The sequence below is a fragment of the Podarcis cretensis genome, assembly GCF_951804945.1.
Source record: "Podarcis cretensis genome assembly, chromosome: 3".
In the NCBI taxonomy this organism is placed as follows: Eukaryota; Metazoa; Chordata; class Lepidosauria; order Squamata; family Lacertidae; genus Podarcis; species Podarcis cretensis.
Window position 1 is genome coordinate 42367911 of NC_137172.1, and position 20479 is coordinate 42388389.

Sequence of the window (20479 nt, forward strand, 5' to 3'; positions counted from 1 at the left end):
TCACACATTTAAGCAATGCATTAAAACTATCTTTTTACACACACAAACTTATGCCAAATTAGATAGTGATCTGTAGTGATTTGAGGTATAAAATTCACTTCCTCCATTTTAGGACCATAATTTTGAACAGCTAAATATTCTTCAAGGTACACAAAAAGCAAAAGGTAGCCATGTTGCCCCATAAGGAGAAAATCCAAATCCACAGAAGCACAAAAAAGGATCATATAAATATGTGCTAAACTCACCCTGAATTCCAGGATGCAGACATGAGAAACCACTACACTACTTTTGGTTAAACACGAACACAGTTTTAACATCCTGCCTTTTTATGAGTTCTGGGGAATTCAAAAGCTTGCTCACTATTGCGATATTGGGCACTGTGCTGCTGCTAATTAAGACATAATATTGCTTTAAACATGCTGCTGAAGTTCTTGTGGAATTGAATGTAGTAATCATGTTACTTTCAAGTTTAATTTCTTAACTGCAGAAAGCCAAATTTCTCTCAAGCTATTCTCCTGTAATAAGTTATTTAATTATGCTTAGCTGTAGACCAAAGACACAAACATATTGCTTTTGGCCAATTTGCTATATCTACTTTTTGCAAAACATCTGGCTTAGCTGCCATGGAATAGAGGAAGTACAAACCAGTTTAAATAACTGTGCCAAGTAACATGAAGACTCAACCCCAGATGCTAGAATGTTAAGCATTTCCTTTGCAACTATATCCTCCAGCCAAAGGTCAAAGAGAACATCCGACAGCCTGTATTCGTAAGCCCTAGGTGAATATTTTATTTGGTTTTCCAGAACCATGAATGCCCATGTGCAGCATGATTAGCAAAATCTGTTTGAAGTCCAATTCTTTTTTAAAAAAACTATCATTACAATTTTGACACTATAAGTATCAAGTGGTTTTATCTCAAGGCAACTATATAGTTGCTTATTAATAACTGCATTCTTAAAAATGTTTCTCATTAATCTGAACTTTTAATTTTAGCTATGATAAGTAAAAAAATAAAAAATAGCTACTACCATTGGATTTAAAGCTGCTAATGATAGAACATATACTCTTGGAGAGCATCTGTTTCATAGTTAACATGATATGGTTCAATAGAGTAAGACATTACTGAGCTATTGATTGAAACTGTCACAAACAACACTGCCAAAGGAATATACTTCTATCTAAAATAGTGGTATCAAGTCTACAGAATGTATTATTTCTTACAACCAGTAAGTTTAAGACTCAGTGCCTTAAGGCAGCTAATAATCAGTTTTTAGTTCTCTGATGGAATAAAGTCCATTATTTATCCACAGCATCACTTCTAAACCCACAATAATCCTTTCATTTTCTTTTTCAAATGATATAAATATTTGAGGCTCCAAATGTTTTTATCTCTCCCTGCAACAGGAGTGCAAACAGAACATACAGAACTAAGGCTGACAAAAGTAGCAGCACAGAATAAAGAAAACATACAGAACAGCATGCAGAATAGGATAATATTTGTGTTCATTTTAGAAGCATCCTAGCCAGTCTGGTCACAATTTGCTGGCCTAAGCTATTCTAAACAAACTGCAACTGAAGGATAGAACTGAATTACAACCCAGCACTTTTGTAAGCTCTTGGTTTAGCATAGGAGTGCCAGAATATTCTGCCAAAACTGAAATTACACCAAGTGTGAGATTTTCAGGAACATTCAGGGCCACTGTGCATGGAACACAGATGGCTAGATGAGGGTGAAGCTTAATCTGGACAATATGGCGGTACTATGTGTGAGGTAACCAAATGCCCTGCATGGAAATCTGCAATGAGCCTCAGGCAGGCCTGCATTCCCCCCGAAGGACATGTGCACAGTTTGGGAGTTCTGCAGGGCTCAAAAATAAAAGAAAGAGTTCAGGTAGCAAATGTTCCAGGAGTGCCTTTTAACAGCTGAGGTTGGTACACCAAGTGTGACCCTATCTCAACAGATGGAACATGCTTCAGTTACCCATGCTCTGGTGACATTCAGAATTGACTATTGTAAGGTGCTTTCCATGGGGCTGCCTTTAAATACAGTTCAGGAATTTATAAGGCTGCAAAATGTCTCTGTCTGGCTTATGGCAAGGGCCAAGTGGATGGAAGATATAACCAGCAATACTCGTTGCCAGTTTTCTGGCCCAGTTTTAAGTTATATTGACCTTTAAAGCTCTAAATGGTTTCCAAGGCCATGCTCTAGCTGTTCAGGCCCACAAGCAGTCATAAAAAAACTTATTTACCATGGCCTTTTCATAACTCAAACTCAGTGTTGTCTATAGCAGAGTTTTCCCCAGCTCTACCTGGAAATGCCAAGGACTCAACCTGGGACTTTCTACATGCAAAGTTTTTAAGCATTCCTAAAGAAATAACACAACACTTTATAGTGTTAAATAAATTGTATTTGACTGTAGGCAATTCTGCAACACCCAAAATGTCAGACAACACAACCAAGTAACTTATATGTTAAGTAAGCTATAATTAAGAAGGACTGTAATATATAAAAACTATAATTCCTATGAATTTTAAGTCTGTCACAAGCAAGGGGGGTGCTATAAGCAAAGTTCTCATTCTGACTAACCGCCAGCATACTATAAACAGTAAATTCTCAAATGATCAGTTGATCATTATGTCACTATGCCCTCTGGATCCAAGCAGGACTACACAGGGGGCAGGGGGTTGGGGGGGATCATTTAAACACATCAAAATTCTGGCATTTTGCTCAATGATTTCTTCAAAATGATGCATGCCATCTTTAAATATAAAATACCGTATGTTTCAAGAAAGTTTGACTTTCTTAATTTGAACTAGATCCCACTTTGAAGTACATGTGTGGCCTCAGTATGGGCGTGCTAGGAAGAAATAACAGAAAGGACTGTATTCCTCATTGGAAATTTATATAATATCCATGTATGTATGCTTATGCAAGCCAAACTCTGTAGTTCAGTCACAAGAACAATCCAATTTGTAAGAGGAGAAAAGAGTGCCTTTTTCCTTGGCTAAATGTTATAACTAGCTCTTTGACCGCAAATATTCCAAAAACTTTCAGAGAGATTCATCTACATGTCATCACAAATTTAAACCTGACAGCTAGGTACTTTAAAAGTATTTGAGAATCCCCCCCCCCCAAATCTTCATTTAACAGGCAAATGTGAAAATACCTGTTCAACCAGTTTTAGTGTTATTCTGCAACAGGAATGTAAATAGTATGTTGTAAAGGCTCCCAAAAGCTGTTTTAATTCCTAGTGGACTCTAGATTTTAACTGCCAGATGTGAATAAACTGTCTTCCACATGTTAAATCTGACTTAAACATTTCAGGGATATAGACCTGGATATATCAGGTACCAGTGTTTGGCCAAAGACCTTTTGAACACACTTAAAATAATTGACAATCCTTAGAAAATTAACAAATTTGTTAGCTTTTATGGACTATAGTCTACTTTATCAGATCCATGAAGTGTTATCCTGACTTCCTGTGTGTAGATAGATAAATACCATTTCCAGGCTGGAGTAATCAGCTGCCATGGAGTAATCAGTCTGATTCAGGAGGGTAAGGTTGAGAAAGCTCTTAAAAGCAGCAGCCAACACTCCTACCCCCCATGATGTATCTTGCTGATGGAAAGGGTAATTCTCCACCCTATCTTCCTAAATGATCTCAGTTCACATTAGTTTGATTCAAATTCTACCTTCCTTTTTCTCAATCAAGTGTCCACTCAAACCAGTCACTCCAAACTGCATCTTCCATACTCCCACCCCAAGATTAATGAGGCTGTACTTCCTTTTCTTACTCAATATGAAAGTGTCTGCAACTGCTGGTTGGTAGGTAAAACATGGCAGGGGGAAAGGAAAGGGCTGGTATAAAGAAAGCATTAAAATCTGCATTTTATAACAACCTTAAAATGGTGTGTGGCAGATGGTAGGGTTTAATTAGATTAGACTCTGCTAGGTACAAAACTGATTTCTGGATGCATCAATAGCTCTAGTGTGGCTGCATTTCAAAATCTCTTTTGCACCTAATCTAATTAATTTATCCTACCATGGGCTGCACTCCAATGTAATTAGATTTGATTCAGTGCTGTTTTGATTCAGTGCAACCTGTTTTGCACATAGTAGACTCTGGTCTACATTCTGGAGCTCCTGACTTGTTCCCATTTCTGAACCTTTGAACTCCAGGTAACCCCAGAAGTAGTTTCTGGGTTAAAATCAACCTGACTGACCCTGGAGCCATGGTTTAGCATATTGTATTTGGACACTTCCACTTCCAGTGAACTCTACCTTGTAAAGACTTGCTGAGGCTGAGAAGAGTTCTCTTTTTAATATTTTTTTGTTTCACACTGGAGAATACATTCTACATTGCTTTGCACTGCACTGCTATTTGTTAATTTGATATTGGTTGTTTTCATTGTTTTATTTTATAATTTTAATTGTACACTATAGTTTTTTATAGGGACATGGGTGGCGCTGTGGTCTAAACCACAGAGCCTAGGGCTTGCCGATCAGTAGGTTGGCGGTTTGAATCCCCGTGACAGGGTGAGCTCCTATTGCTCGGTCCCTGCTCTTGCCAACCTAGCAGTTCGAAAGCATGTCAAAGTGCAAGTAGATAAATAGGTACCGCTCCGGTGGGAAGGTACATGGTGTTTCCATGCACTGCTCTGGTTCTCCAGAAGCAGCTTAGTCATGCTGGCCACATGACCTGGAAGCTGTACGCCGGCTTCCTCAGCCAGTAAAGCAAGATGAGTGCCGCAACCCCAGAGTCATCCGCGACTGGACCTAATGGTCAGGGGTCCCTTTACCTTTTTATAGTTATTTTAATTATATTTTGTAACCTATCTAAGACCATTTGATGAAGGGCAGGCTATTATTATTATTAGTAGTATTATTATTAACAACACGCCTCCTCCCTGCGTTTTAAGCACCAGCATAAAGAAAGGTAAGGTACAACTCTGGTTACCTTTTCAATTCTCACTACGCTTTAAAACTGAAGCAGTCATAGCACTACTTCTTTGGCAATATCACTATTAAATAACCTTTTTAAAATACTTTTTTAAATAATAAAAGCTTCTATCTGTTGGTACCTTAGTACAAGAACACTCTGCTCTCTTATCTACCATAAATGATCTGAAATTACACACCAGTAGTCTGCCCACCAACTAAGTTGCAGTGGGAAACCGTTCTCTTAGCACATTTAAGTTAAATTCTACCCAGTCATTCTTTTTCTATCACATGGACAGATACTATTGCCTTTGAAAAATAAATACTAAAGAACATATGCATGGCTTAACAGTTGTGAACTGCTTAAAATACTTGGGACATCTTTAAAGTAACAATAATAATCTAGATCAGTGTTTCCCAACTGATGATCCATGGACCCAAGGAGGTCCACATAACCCATCCAGGGGGTCCGTGGCACCATTCACGTAACAAAAACTACCACAGAGATATCAGAATTTTCAAAAGTAGGGGGATCATAGCCTGGTTTTTGAAAAACAGGTTGTCCACGTTACTTAGCTAATTGGGAACCACTGCTCTAGATTATACTTTAGATATCACAGTCCCAAGTACTTTCCCTTATTGTAGAACAGTTTTAGTATGGAAGCAACACCAAGACAACTGCTCCCAATTCTAATTTTACACAACACCTTGATAAAGCTGCTATTTCAAAGAACAATCAACATATACACAGCAAGTCCCCATGGCTGATAGCAGAATATTTCAATGGCAATTTCACATATGGCATTTTTTCTACCTGACAATATCCTGTGTATATATTCATTTCCTAAGCAGAACAAGTAATTATTTTTCTATATAGACACTAGTAAAGAAATTCCTGGTCTCTCTAGCTATACCATTATATTCACATAGACAACATGCCATTTAACACTAGACAATTAAAGGTGCACTGGACAGCTTATACTACTAACATCTTTTAACCAGGCAGGAAAGACAGAGCAAAGCAAATAAATGTATGATCTTTCACAAACCTGAGAAAAAATAGAGTATTAAACATCAATATCAACTTGTCAACTGCTCAGACAACAAAACATTTTTGACTAAGAACTTTAAAAATTAAAAACTCTGCACTTTTCAGGGTGCTGTTTAATTATTTCCCTACCACATTTGGGATGTTTTGGGTATTGTGCACTGAGCTATGAAAATCAAGATACCTCTACAGCAAACAAAAGAACATAAGTTTGCTCCACCTGTCTAAAAAAGCCCATGCGTACTTTACAACACTCTCAACATGCACTGCAACAGAAAACAAACCAAGCCACACCTTGGGCAGAATGCAATTGGGTGGATCATCTCTTTTCACAGGCTTGAAATATCCTTGGATTGGGAAAGGGAAGTTTTCCAGAGGCAACAAGGAACATATGTGTAATTACAACAGACACTAGTAAGTAAACTCTGATCAATTTGCCTTTTCACCACAATAAAAGTCACCTTCTTTATTCAGGATACACAACCAAGCAAAATATCCAAAAGTCATTATTCACGTACCACAACAGAAAAAACTTTAAATCAGTGTATTCAATCACAAAACCAGAAACATCTCATTTGCCAACACTATTGCTCTAACATCTCCTTTCAACAAGCATGGGATACAGGATAAAAAATTACATATTAGGCCTTTAAGGTGATGTGCCAAAAATAATTACAAATCAAGTACTAGTGAATACAGACTTACCTTCAATTCTTTTTAAAGCTGACAGGCAAGTATCCCGGCTTGGAAACTCAAAGGGATTACTACAGGTCCTAATAGTATCACATTCGCATTTTCCATTGATTATATTGCAGCCTGTTATGAGGTTTTCATTGCAAGGCTCAAATCCAAGTAGCTGATCATCCCAGTTTTCATCTAAAAACCAAAATGAAACAACTATAATACCAGTAGGTCATTGATTTGTTTCATTTAATATATTTTGCCAAACACCTACACATCTAAATGAAAATATTAAATTCAGCTTTAGCAGGTACACTATGAAGTTCTGTACAGTTCACATTTCATGTTTGTATAACTTCATCACAATTTTTAAAAAAGTTGTGTGTGAACCTATAGCACTTCTATTCACCACAGAAGCTTCAGAACCACCTTATTCCCTCTTTCTCTTTTTAAAGGTGTTTCTAGCACCTGTAACAGAATAGAGAATATAAAATCCAGAGCATCCTACAGGCTCAGACAAGGCCCTTTATTTTCAAGTCATGACCTCAATTTTGAACAAATGACACTTAACTTTCTAGAGGTTTAGACTACCCAACAAGTCCCAATTAGAGTCTCTGTGAAAGAAGTCTAAGCAATTTGGAATATTGGCAGCTTTTCATGAGAAAAATGTGTATATGTATGTATCTCCACTCAATTATGGACTCTGCCTACTCTTAAATCACTTTTTATCCAGCACCTGCATCAGTTTCCATAATGACTGCATACAACATGGATCTGAAAATGGCATTGGTGTGTCAAGATTAGGACCCATGTATATGATCTCTTATCACATTGTATTTCCCTGCTTTTACTCCAAATCACTGACTGTTCACCACTAGAAACAAGTATACCTGGCAGATAAATGTGTTGCTCATAACTTATAGCTCTGTCTTCTGCAAAGTTTAACGATACAGTAGCTGCTATAGCACATGATGATACGCATTGACAGATCTCTGTCATCTCTTCAGTGGTGTAACTAGAAAGGGGCAAAAGAGGCATCTGTACTAGGTAAAAAAAGGATAAGTACTTTACAACGATGGGGTGGAAGTTTTCAACCCATAACTATTTTTTCCTATTTCCACTTTTAGAAATACAATTACATAAATGTAATTAGCAACATAATGAACAGAAGCCAAAGCTGTGGAACTGGATAGGATAAAATACTATTCCAATTTAAAACTGAAATTGCAATTAACTTCTTTATAGGTGACTATCCCTAGTTATCATATATTTAGTGTACAGTTGTTTGGATATCCTAAAATTAGGATATGTTTTTTCAGTATCTTCATTTACCACTGCTCTTCTGATTTAAATTAGGTAAAGAAGGTATATGTTACTGAGTTACTGCTACTGAGTTGTCATTAGAAATGGGAGAAAAAATAGACTAAAAAATGAGCCTACATGATTTGCACTTCTCTAAGTTTTGCAAGATATTCACCACAAGCAAAAATACAAAAATGTATACAGTAGGAAAAAATGCATAAAATGCATGTATTACTGAAAACAGACAAAAATGCATTTTAGTAGGGGAAATTGCTTTACAAAATAATCTATGTTTGGAGAAGTTCACTGATGAAATTTCATTAGGACTTTTTTAAAACAAACAAACTGATGTGCAACTGCAGAAATTGACAGATTTACACATCCCTAGCTGACAAAACTTAAAATATTTAACAGAATTCCAATGGATTGATTTAGATATAATATTTGATATATAAAGGTATTTCTAAACCTCACCCACAGCATATTTTAGTTCAACGTTTGGTTACTGGGTGGGTGGGGAATTACAACATAGAAAATGAAAAATTGAAAGTAGATTGATTTTCCAAGTACTGGGGGAGTAGCCACAGCTCAGCAGTAGAGAATCCCTCTTGAATGCAAAATAATAATACAATATAATTTTATTATTTATACCCCCCCCCCATATGTCTGGGTTTCCAAAGAAGGACCAAAGTTCAATCCCCAGCATCTCCAGGGTGATTCTTGTCTGAAACCCTGGAGAGCCTCTGCCAGTTAGTTGAGGGGATTGTGGACAATACTGAGCTTGATGGACCAGTTTGCCTGACTTGACATAATGCAGCTAGCCTCTAATGTTCCCAAGTTAATTAGATTTCCATTTATGGCAGCTGAAAACTGTCCAGAAAACCTACTGGTCATGTTTTATGTGGAAGTGCTAAGGATGTGAATGGAAGATGCTACTACGAGGCAATGGAGGGCAGCAGAGTTATTTTGTTGGGTGGCTTATATTAGTTTATATGTGGAATTTTCATTCATGTTAATTATGCTACTTTAAATGTAAATATTTTGTTATATTTTGTATTTGATTTTCATTTGTACTTTTTTGCTTTTGATATCCTGCAATGTTATATTTAATGTTTTAAGATTAACTGTGAACCATTCATAATAATATAATATGATATAGTAATAATTTATTATTTATGCCCCGCCCATCTGGCTGAGTTTCCCCAGTCACTCTGGGCAGCTCCCAATCAAATGTTAAAAACAGTACAGCATAAAATATTAAAAACATTCAGCATTTATTTTCAGAAATGTAAAGCTATATGTGAACTATTTAAAAAACAGTTGTTTTAATAAACACTTCCTATAGGAGTCAGTATTAGGGGTTACCACCTTCTTTATACTTTTAAATTCTTTAACTGTTCCATATGATTTTGAAGTGTTTTCATATATAGTATGGGGCATAGAAATAACTAGTTATGGCATAACTTCCATATTCCCCTGTTCAATGAGACACTGAACTTTTACCCCACAATGCAAAACTTTACTTTGCACTATTGTCAAGCAATGAGGTAATAACTCATTTCCCATTTTTTTAATGTCTGAGGTAATTCAATAAATTTGTCTTACAAATAGACCATTTAGCTATGAAGCATGCAGTGGACATGTGGGGCTATATAAACTCACAAGTTCACTTTACTTATTGAATATTTACATAGATTACAAGTATTATGAATAAAAATATTACACCAGCTGCATGTAAGATAATTGGATATATAAATACATACAGAACACTAATCTTAAAAAAGTATGTATATTATTCATTATTCGTAAAACATGTATGTATATTATTTCATTACTTTATTCCAAAACACAGCAATATAAAAACCCTATTAGAATATGAAGATAAAAAAGGAACATAAAGTATCTGAGAGGACCTCCCCCCCCAAATTTGATGGGCATTGCCATTCAAATGGTGTGTGTGCATGTCATCTTGTGATTATGTGGGGTGGGTCTTACCTGGTCCCCTCCCCAGTATTTTATTCAAGTTGGCACCCCTGCTGCTGACAGGAGCAAGACCTTGTCAGCATGTAACACCAGTGGGTGGCACCTACACTTTGGAACTCCCTGCCTATTGATATCAAGCAGACACCATCAATGTAGCTTTCAGCTCCTGCTAAAAACATTCTTGTTCAGACAGATGCTTAGGAATTTGAGGTGACTTTAATCTGTTTTAGTATTTTAACTTTTTCATGTTTTTAAATTGGATGACAATTTTTTATCCTAGTCCCTCCTTTATCACAGCCCTAAGTTCAATTAACCCCCATGTTTCCACATTTCCCATAGCTTCCTATCTCCTAATGATTCTCTCCCTTTGCACTCAATATTATAAAAAAAAAGTGAGGTGACAATCCTGGATGAGCATGCTCTTCCAGTTTTTTAAAATCGCAAAGTGATAGGGTCTGAGTTACTAACTATTAAGTTCCTCCAAGCGTTACCAAAGGGTGCTATTTTATTTTACAGAAACACCTTTGTTCAATTTTTTAACTCTTAAATTTCAAACAGTATCTTTAGACATTCAAACATACAAGCAAAATAAAACGTTTTATATTAGGAAATGCCAACTCTTCTAAAGTTTATTGACTGAGCATTTTCAACATAATTCTGGGTTTCTTGCCTGACCGTTGAAAATGTAACAGAACATTTTAAACTGATCATTTGCTTTTAATATGATTTCATAACAAACAGAATACAAGGCATTATAATCATTTTTATTATGGTGCTTCTACCTACTCATGAAAGTTTTAGACTTTCCCAATTAGATGGTATTTTCTCATTTCCTGAATTAAATTGGAGTGGCTATGTTTAATTTTATTATTTTTTATATTTTGCTGGAAGCTGCCCAGAGTAGCTGGGAAAACCCAGCCAGGTGGGCGGGGTATAATCAATAAGTTTTTATCATTATTATTATTGGGGTTTTTTCCCCAGATCCTAGGTAATCTAGATTCCGAAATATCTACTTGGGGTTCCTCTCCATAGAATTTGGTATCTTTTCCCATTACAGTCATACGTCAGGTTGCGAACGTGATCCCTGTGGGAGGCATGTTCACAACCCGCAGCAACGCACGCACGTGATGTAATTCGGCGCGCATGCACAAAGCGTGATTTAGCACTTCTGCGCATGAGCGAGTGCCAAAACCCAGAAGTAACCCATTCCGGTCCGTAACCCGAAGCACGCAACCCACAGCGTTCACAACCCAATGATAACCAAACCATTCTAATTTTGCAGCTTTATCTTACATTCCAAGATATAAATGTACTTAAATATCAAGTATATTTAAGTCTGGCTTTATTTCCTCTGGGTCTCTCAAAACTGGGACTATAGCAGCTGCATGAAGATTGACTTAAGTAATTACCTCCTGCTTTTTGCCCAACAATTCCTGGATGTGTTCCAACAGACTCTGCAATGTTAAATAACAATGGTGACAGTGAGCATCCTTGACAAGTGCCACTCTGAAATTTAGAATTTTTCCAATTTTACATTATTCACAAATATTGAGGCTGTTGGATGGCATATATCAATTGAGCAATAAAATGAAAACTATTCCCAATCTTTTTTACAGAAACTGTAATTGATACCTCCATTCTACTCTATCAAACTCCTTTTTAGCATTTATAAATAACAACCCATATGGAATCCTTGTTTTGTATCATTAGGTGCCATTTTACCACTCTTAGGAAACGCCACTTGATCAGCCTTGATATATTTGCCTATAAATATATTCAATCTTTCCACCAAAATATTGTTCTAAAAGTTGAAGCCCTAATTGAGTAAGGCAATGAATGGGTGGCTGGCAGAACTTCTGTTTCTAAAAAGACTACAGAATCTTGGATGAGTATCAAGTATCATTCATTTCAGGGTGTATACAACAAAAACGTCCAAAAGTGTCAATTTTATTCATTATATCTCATCAGTATAACTGTATAATACATGTTTCAGGGAATTAACACCCTTCAGGCTATATTAGAGAACAAAAGAAAAAGAAAAATAATCAAAGTCTAGTTGAAGTCAAAACCACACTTTTACAGTTCAATTCATACAGTATAGCACAATGTAGATCGCTCCATTAAGCTTCAGTTAGGACTCATGTCCAGAATGTACTCTTCAAAAAGCCATCCAGTTATCCTAAATCTGTTGTTCATAGCACTGTATCATATTCTGCTACCAGGAAATTGATAGGGTCACTAAGGTAATTTTCCTACTGGGGTAACCTGTTCACTATTTTCTCCACCATTACTTTTACTTATAAACAAGGTTGAGCACACACAACAACAGAAAGTGAAAAAAGAACAAGTTTAACTGAAAGCATAAAGGAAAGGAACAAATCAAATGGGTGTAGCCATGCAGGTACTATTCTTTCATAATTTCTGAAAAAATGAGGCCTCCTAGTAAAGCAACACAGAAAGAGATGATCAGCCAAAAGTAATTGATATAAAAATTAAAAATCTCTTTAAAAATATGTTTCAAAATATCACAATATTTTCAAAGTGCACTAAATGTAATACTACAGGCATTAGCCAATAAATACCCCCAACCCCCAGAATACAATGACCATGCTTCATGGAAGGAAAATTGCACCCAGCAGTTCAGTTAAGCAGGCTACCTGCTTAAAAAAACAGCAGTATGACCATTACTTCTTGCTGACGCAACATCTCAAAAATCAAATAAGTAACTGGTATGCATTCTCATCATAAATCAAACATCTGAAAAGGCCCTCTGGTTTAAAATCTGTCAGACAAATATTTGAAGCCATGTAAAAATTCATTAAATTCTCACAGCTTTTACTGCTAATGTAATATTTTTTTCTGGCTAGCAACAAAGAAAAATAAAAACAATATATATCTCTAGTATATCTTCATATGGAAATTGTTCCTTTAAAATGCAGATAGAATGATGGAAACTTAAATGATTACTGCTAGTCCTCAATACAGTGAGACTGATAGCTTTAATGATAGGATAAGTAATATATTTGTACTAGTATAACAGGACAAGAAAATTCAAGTTAATTCAAGAGGGAATATATGTAATACACATAAGATCACTCTTAGAGCTAGTGTGAGTCAGTAAAAAGCCACAATAGTATTTCTGTTTGTATACTTCTCCACACTTTGCTATGTAACTGCTTCAGGTGTATCTCCACATACAAAATATTAGGAACAAAAGCTAATTAACTATAGTCTCTCTATTGAAATACTCGTGACAATGAAGCCAGAGATGAGGAAACTAGTGATATGGAAACTGGTTGCTAAAGCTGAATCAGTGGTCAATCCTGATTACATGTGATGGAGTAAATGTGACACTAAATGGAATTCTGGAAATGTCCAACATCAAGAAGCAATCCCTGATAGCTAAAATAATAGGATCCAACACTTATTACATTGTCAGTTCTTTTTTGGAACTGTGTCTGTCAGGACTAGAAAAAGCATTCATACTTACCAGGATAAATATTCTGGATGCCAACCTCAAGTTTTTCAAGCAAACGAGACAGTGTTAAATTTCTTAGAAACCTAGCTTAACAATGTCACTGAGGTCTTCACTGAGGGACGCCTGACCATTAGGTCTAGTTGTGGCCGACTCTGGGGTTGCGGCGCTCATCTCGCTTTATTGGCCGAGGGAGCCAGTGTACAGCTTCTGGGTCATGTGGCCAGCATGACTAAGCTGCTTCTGGTGAACCAGAGCAGCGCACGGAAACGCCGTTTACCTATTTATCTACTTGCAATTTGACATGCTTTTGAACTGCTAGGTTGGCAGGAGCAGGGACCGAGCAACGGGAGCTCACCCCATTGCAGGAATTCGAACAGCCGACCTTCTGATTGGCAAGTCCTAGGCTCTGTGGTTTAACCCACGGCGCCACCCGCATCCCTTCTCAGTTCTATACAAGTCAGATATTTGGGGGGCAAATGTATTATACGCTTAACAGACGAGGTGACTAAATTACTTCCAGTTACGTGCACTGGTTCCATTAATTTGAATGGGAACCATGGTTTCACAGTGATCTCAAAGTGAAACTACTGTAACGTGGTATGGATCCAACTGGATATCATCAAATTATTGGGAATAGAATAACACATTTTCCAATGTATTTTAAAACACTGATATATAATAATGCAGTATATTAGTAATGAAATGAGAATATATTAGCGAACTGAGATGAAGAATTTAACTTGCTTACTGATCAAAACGGAATAAATCCTTACAGAATTTTACATCAGAACTTCAATTCACACTAATACAGCAAAAACTGATTTCAAGCATAGCATATGCTCTCTCCCCTCTTCCAAGGACTCTAAATACTGCAGAGGAACCAAATAATGAGTTAGATTACATAATGGAAACCTATAAATTAGAGTTGGATCCAAGTTGCTAGCCGCAAACTTGATCACTCTTGGCCCCTAAGTTTGCAGGGTCAATGTGAATACATAATTTTAATAGTTGATACCCCATTCAAAATAGAAATCCATACAGCTGATCAAAAGTCCTGCCTATTAATCTGCCTGAACCAACAGCTTGGCCCTTGGCTCCTCCCCTTTCACTCATTAGATCTCATTAACAAGTTCTGTAAATAGCCACATGTCTGCTCTCCTATGCCAAGTAAGCATCATCCTTGGAAGATCAAGGCAGGAAACCTTTGTAAGCTGGAGAGGTAATGATACAGTAGTACCTCTGGTTAAGTACTTCATTCGTTCCGGAGGTCCGTTCTTAACCTGAAACTGTTCTTAACCTGAAGCACCACTTTAGCTAATGGGGCCTCCCGCCGCCGCCACACGATTTCTGTTCTCATCCTGAAGCAAAGTTCTTAACCCGAGGTACTATTTTTGGGTTAGCGGAGTCTGTAACCTGAAGCATATGTAACCTGAAGTGTATGTAACCCAAGGTACCACTGTATTAGAAAAGATTACTGGGGGGAAATGTAACAGTAATCTTTTGTGGACAAGTAACTTTGTAGATTTGTTTCCAATACTGGTCAGTGAGCCAAAAATGGTTATTATAGGGATTTGTGATAAGATGGGCTAGCAATAAACCTACATTTATAGACTTATTTGCAAGGCTGCATGGTCAGTCAGTCACACTCCAATTCACAGAGGGTGGAGACACAGAGACAACAAGTTTCAGCAAGTTTCAAGCAACTGAATTCTTCCCTTCCAGAATTCAGACCAGAACCCTTTTACTTCAGCTATTAATTTCCACAAATTAAGAACATTTAGGATTGCAATCTTATACATGTTTACCTGGGAGTAAGTCTTCAATGGGCAGTCATTGTGGAGGTGTGCCACTGTACACATGGCTGCCCAGCAGTGTTGCTGCTGTGTTGACTGGAGGAATGAGGGAGGAGCAAGGCAGTGATGTGATGCAGGTCAAGCAACAGAAGCACTGAACTGGTTCCCCCACTGCACCTGCACCATGCCGAACTCCCCATAACTTCACCCCTCTTCCTCTCAGTAAGCAAAGTGATACTGTTGATAGGTCAGGTGTGCTGCAGTGGAGCTCCACACTAGTTGCCCTCACTTACTGCTGAGTAGACATGTACAAGATTGTATTGTTAAAGACAACAAAGTTATATCCTGTAACTAAACAAATGACAGTTTAACCCACATTTATTATCCTCTTTTATTATTTATCTTGCATAGCTAATATTTCATACTGCAACTTAAACAAGACAGGGGATTGTGTCATTTAAATGATGCCCAGTCTCCTACATTTGCCTGCCCTTAAATGATACCCCAAAATCTGCTGCCTGAGGCAGGCTGCTTTCTTCTAATTAAAATGGCTAGCCCTGCACCTTGTATGTTAAGTATTATACCAAGTAATTAGTATTTGCTTTGATACCTGAAGAACACTGAGCAAATATTAGCAAAATGCCAGTCATGACAGGCAGGTGTGGAGTGCTGGCTAGTATTCTGCAAGCATCTTCAAGAGATGCTTCCCTGCAAAAAAATACATATACTTTCCAATGGTTTGGGCCAACCATTGTAAGGGATAGAGCGCATGTTTTGTCCCCCATAAAACACTATTTGTAATAAAGCACTTACTTTTTTCCTGTATGAAGGCATGTCAGACACAAGTTTCATAGATAAAAAGGAAAGGCACATTACCAAGCTAAGGCACAATCTTTCTATGTACCAGACATTAAGAGTCAAGTATAGTGGTACGTCAAGTTAAGAAGTTAATTCGTTCTGGAGGTCCGTTCTTAACCTGAAACTGTTCTTAACCTGAGGTACCACTTTAGCTAATGGGGCCTCCCACTGCCGCGCGATTTCTGTTCTCATCCTGAAGCAAAGTTCTTAACCCAAGGTACTATTTCTGGGTTAGCGGAGTCTGTAACCTGAAGCGTTTGTAACCCAGGGTACCACTGTATGTCCTTTCCTCTGCAGTGTCCCTTTCTGCGTTTTCCTTCTTGTTCACACAACAGCAAAACAAAAAGTTTGGGACTCTTGTTTTAGTATATTGGGACTACTGTGTGGCTGAAATGACAAGCCATGGCTAATTGAGCATAATCTTGCCTTGCTTGTATGTCCAATTCTAACCAGTTTCATTAACTATGGTTAGCGCCAACAATTCAAACTATGGTTTGGGTGTACCTGCTTCTGCTAAACTTACTTTATTTTTTAAAATTTTTTTGCTCAAATTAGAAAGTATCTGAGCAGTGTACTTAACACTAAAAATAACAGTTGAAAACAACAGTACATCAGCAGATGCACCAGCAGCCAGTAATTAAAAATTCAGTCAGAAAAGTCAAGTAAATAAAAAGTTCATAAGCATGCATTTGAAAGAATATATAAAAGGGTGACAACACTGAAAGCAAATATTAGGACCTCTCAGTAGCACTGGGGGTAATCTATGCAATGGGTAGGCAGGGGAGAGATGGTCTCTCAGGTAGCCTGGTGCCAAGATGCTTAGGAGTTTCTAAGCAACTAACAATGTCACACTGAATCTGGCCTGGTAGTATATTGGTAGCCAGTGCAGTTGTGTCAACAAAATGTTTAATACATGGATGATGGTTGGCTCTTGATAGTAATCAGTCTTGATATTATCAGTACATGGATCACGGTGGTCAGATCATCCCTGTCCAGCAATGGCTGTAGCTGCTGTACCAGCCAAACCTGATAGAAAGTACTCCTAGCCTCTGAAGCCAAAGATGAATAAATGAGAAGGCCCCAAAGATGAACCTGCTCTTTCAAAAAGAGTGTGACCAGTAAATGTCTCACTTCCTGGACACAAGAACCAAACACCCAAAGGGCCTTTATCTGCCAGGATTCAATATTGGTTTATTGTCCCTCTTGTACACCACATCCAGAGTACAGCTCAAGCCTTGAGTGTCCACTTCTGAATCACAGAGAAATAGAGCAAAGTGTCATCAGCATAATTAAGATATTGCACTCCAATTGACTGCTCCCAATGATTTCATGTAGATTTTAAACAGTATTGGTGGTAATGTGCCTGGGGTGGGTAGGGGTGAAAGTGAGAGTGAGTGAGTGAGTGAGTGAGTGAGAGAACTACTCTCTGGAACCAGTCCTACAATTAGTAGCAGAATCTCTAAAGAATAGTGCCTCCAATCCCCAGTCCAAAAAACCAATCCAGGAGCATACCATGGTTGATCACATCAAAAGCCACTGATCTCACAATGACACCAATTATATTATTATTATTATTATTATTATTATTATTATTATTATTATTATGCACAAGAAAGCAGCAATTAGAACCTCCAGATGAAGAGGATGTAAAAGGCTAAGCCTGAACATCTCAGTCTGGTTGACTACTCAAATATCAAAACGGTTCAGAATATTGCAAGCAATATTCACATAGAAGCAGCACACAGAAGCTTAAACCAGACACACTTCATAGCAAACAGATTTGCCTGAACAGGCTACCACATAATCCTGCCACTTTTGTTTTTTTTAAATGATACTGCTATTCTTGAGCAAAACTGTAGCAACAGTCAGTTGCAGTACCAAACTGCAGTCAGAGTTACAAAACGTTTAATGGAGTTAACTTACTAAATCCATACATCTTTTATATCCCGGAGTACTTCTTTGGAAATCAGTTTATTTATGATAAAGGTGCTGCATACCAATATAGGTTTTGAAGTTTAACAAGAAAAACATGCCAAGGTGTCAAAGGTAAGACTGAAGGCATTTTCAACAAACTTTACAGTACTCCTATCTTCCATGAAAGTGTTTATTGTGGTAGTAAACTAGGAATCGCCAATATTTTGCAGTATTTCAATCAACTGCCCTTTCCTGGATTGTTTGAGGAAAGTAATGAGAAAATGATATTAAAATGACAGATCAGTGTGGAGAATCTTTTGCAGCCCAAGTACTGCATTCCCTTATGGGGTTGGGTGGGACCAGAGGCAAAAAGTGGGTGGAGCAACAGACTTTAGTTTTACCTTTTTTGTTAGCTTACATTCCAGTCACACAAAATTCAGAGAGCTCAGCACACACACATCCGTCCAGGCAAGCAAGAGGCATTAACATAGTTAAGTGCTGTTGCTTGGCTGGAATGTATCCTTGAGGAGAGAACAGAACAGGGACAATGAGGAGTATGTTTTGGGGAAAGTCCTACAGAAGAGAGACCTGAAGTTCCGTTCCTGTTATAAGTACTGCTTTTGTGACGGTACAAAGTTGATCACAAACATCTCCTACAAAAACTAACATAATTCATTAACTGTAAACTAGAACTCATTTACAACCAATGAAGCTAAATGTTTGAAGATTCATGACAGATAAAAGTAGGCACGATTTCCGCCGTCTGGGCATGCGCAGAAGCGATTTCCGGTGTTGTGCTGCGCTGGCCCGGCCCATGGAGGATCTCCGCGGGAGTGATGCGGCCCATGCCTGGTAAGCCTTGCCGACCCCTGGACTAGACAAATTCATAGAAGAGGGTTATGGCAAGTTCCTTGCTAGGATGGCTGTGCTCTGCCTCCACAGTTGGAGGAAGCAATGCTTCTGAATACCAACTGCTGAAAACCACAGGAGGGGAGAGTGCTCTTGTGCTCAAATCCCACTTGCAGGTTTCCCACAGGCATCTGGCTAGCCACTGTCAGAACAAGACGCTGGACTAGATGGGCCACTGACCTGATTCAGCAGCCTCTTTTTAATCTCTTATGGATATTTAGCATAAATTTAGGAAGCTATAGTATTCAGATCCAGGGAACCTGGGACACTTATAGAGCACTAGCCATAATGTGTTATTTTAGAATGCGGAAACAAGTAGTTTGATACTGTATATCACTAATTTATTACATTCATATCAAAGGGAACATAGGAAGCTGCCATATATTGATGCTGACCATAGCTCCATCTAGCTCAGCATTGCCTACAATGACTGACAGTGGCTCTCCAGGATTTCACACAGGAAACATTCCCAGCCCTACCTGGTGATGAAGAGGATTGAACGTGCACACAAAGCAGGTGCTCAACTAGTGAGGTAGGTCACACAAAGAGACAGTGCCTGGAATAAGGTCACCGAATGAGCTTTAGGCACCTTATGTTAATCAGCTGCAGCAACTTCAGACATTCATCACCAATTCTTCCCCTAATCAAAGTAGCATTGCTTAAGAAAAAAAAGCTTTATGAACTTTTACAGAAGTATTGTAAAACTACATTGTCCAGCACTGTTATGGAAAGGGTCAGGACTAAGTTGAGTCCATGACATGCAAATATTCCAGAAGGGAAAGTGAAGGTTTACACAGTTGAAAGGAAACTAAACTATTTCTAAACACAGACCTCCCAGAAGACTATTGCCAAATGTTAGAATAGTTTCCAGGCCAAATACTGGAAATAGTTTAAATAGTAGTTTATGTTCCCTAACCAAAGCCAGCATGGACAATGATCAGGGATAACAGGAGCTGAACTCTGGAAGGCTACAAGTTCCACACTACTTTTATAGATCTATATTTCACAGCTGCCCCCCCCCCCAGCAAAGCTAAACAACTGCTTATTGGTATCACATACATGACCCGATTACATTGGAGTCTCTCTCCAGTTCAGCACCAATCTTTTCTCAGTAATTAAAATGGTGTCAGGGCTTATTTCTAATGCAATGCATCTGCTGTCAATACTGTTAAAATAGTTTTGAGTTGTTCCATGCTCATTACTTATATAAAGGTTTATGAAATTAGTTGCATGAGTTCATATGGTAAAAAGGTAAAGGTAAAGGTACCACAAAGGGATCTAGACCAGCGGAATACCAGTAGCATTACAGCTTTCAGCAAATAACTGTTGAACTATGGAATCATAGCTAGAGCAATGTTAAAAAGGAACTCCACAATGGTGAATCTAGGAAGCAGAACACAGAGTATAGCTACAGTATAGTAGCAAGTAGTAGTTCCAGTCCTGAATGGATATTTTTCCAAAATCAGAATGCACACCTAATGCTGTTATATGAAATGTTATGTAAATATATAAAATAAATTTTGTTTTCTTCTGAGAACATTTAAATAACACCCTTATTGTTAAGCTACCATGA

General features: G+C 37.8%; 1 protein-coding gene across 2 annotated transcripts in view; it reads right to left on the bottom strand.

Moving 5' to 3' along the window:
* CRIM1 (cysteine rich transmembrane BMP regulator 1) overlaps window positions 1-20479 on the bottom strand; it is a 131055-nt gene that overhangs the window by 106930 nt on the left and 3646 nt on the right. Inside the window, exon 2 of one of the 2 annotated variants that reach the window (XM_079969474.1) lies at window positions 6694-6864. The exons of the other annotated variant lie outside the window; for it this stretch is intronic. Within the exon in view, the coding sequence (XP_079825600.1) occupies window positions 6694-6864 (171 nt within the window). The remainder of the gene's footprint in view (window positions 1-6693; window positions 6865-20479) is intronic. 2 annotated transcript variants of the gene reach the window in all.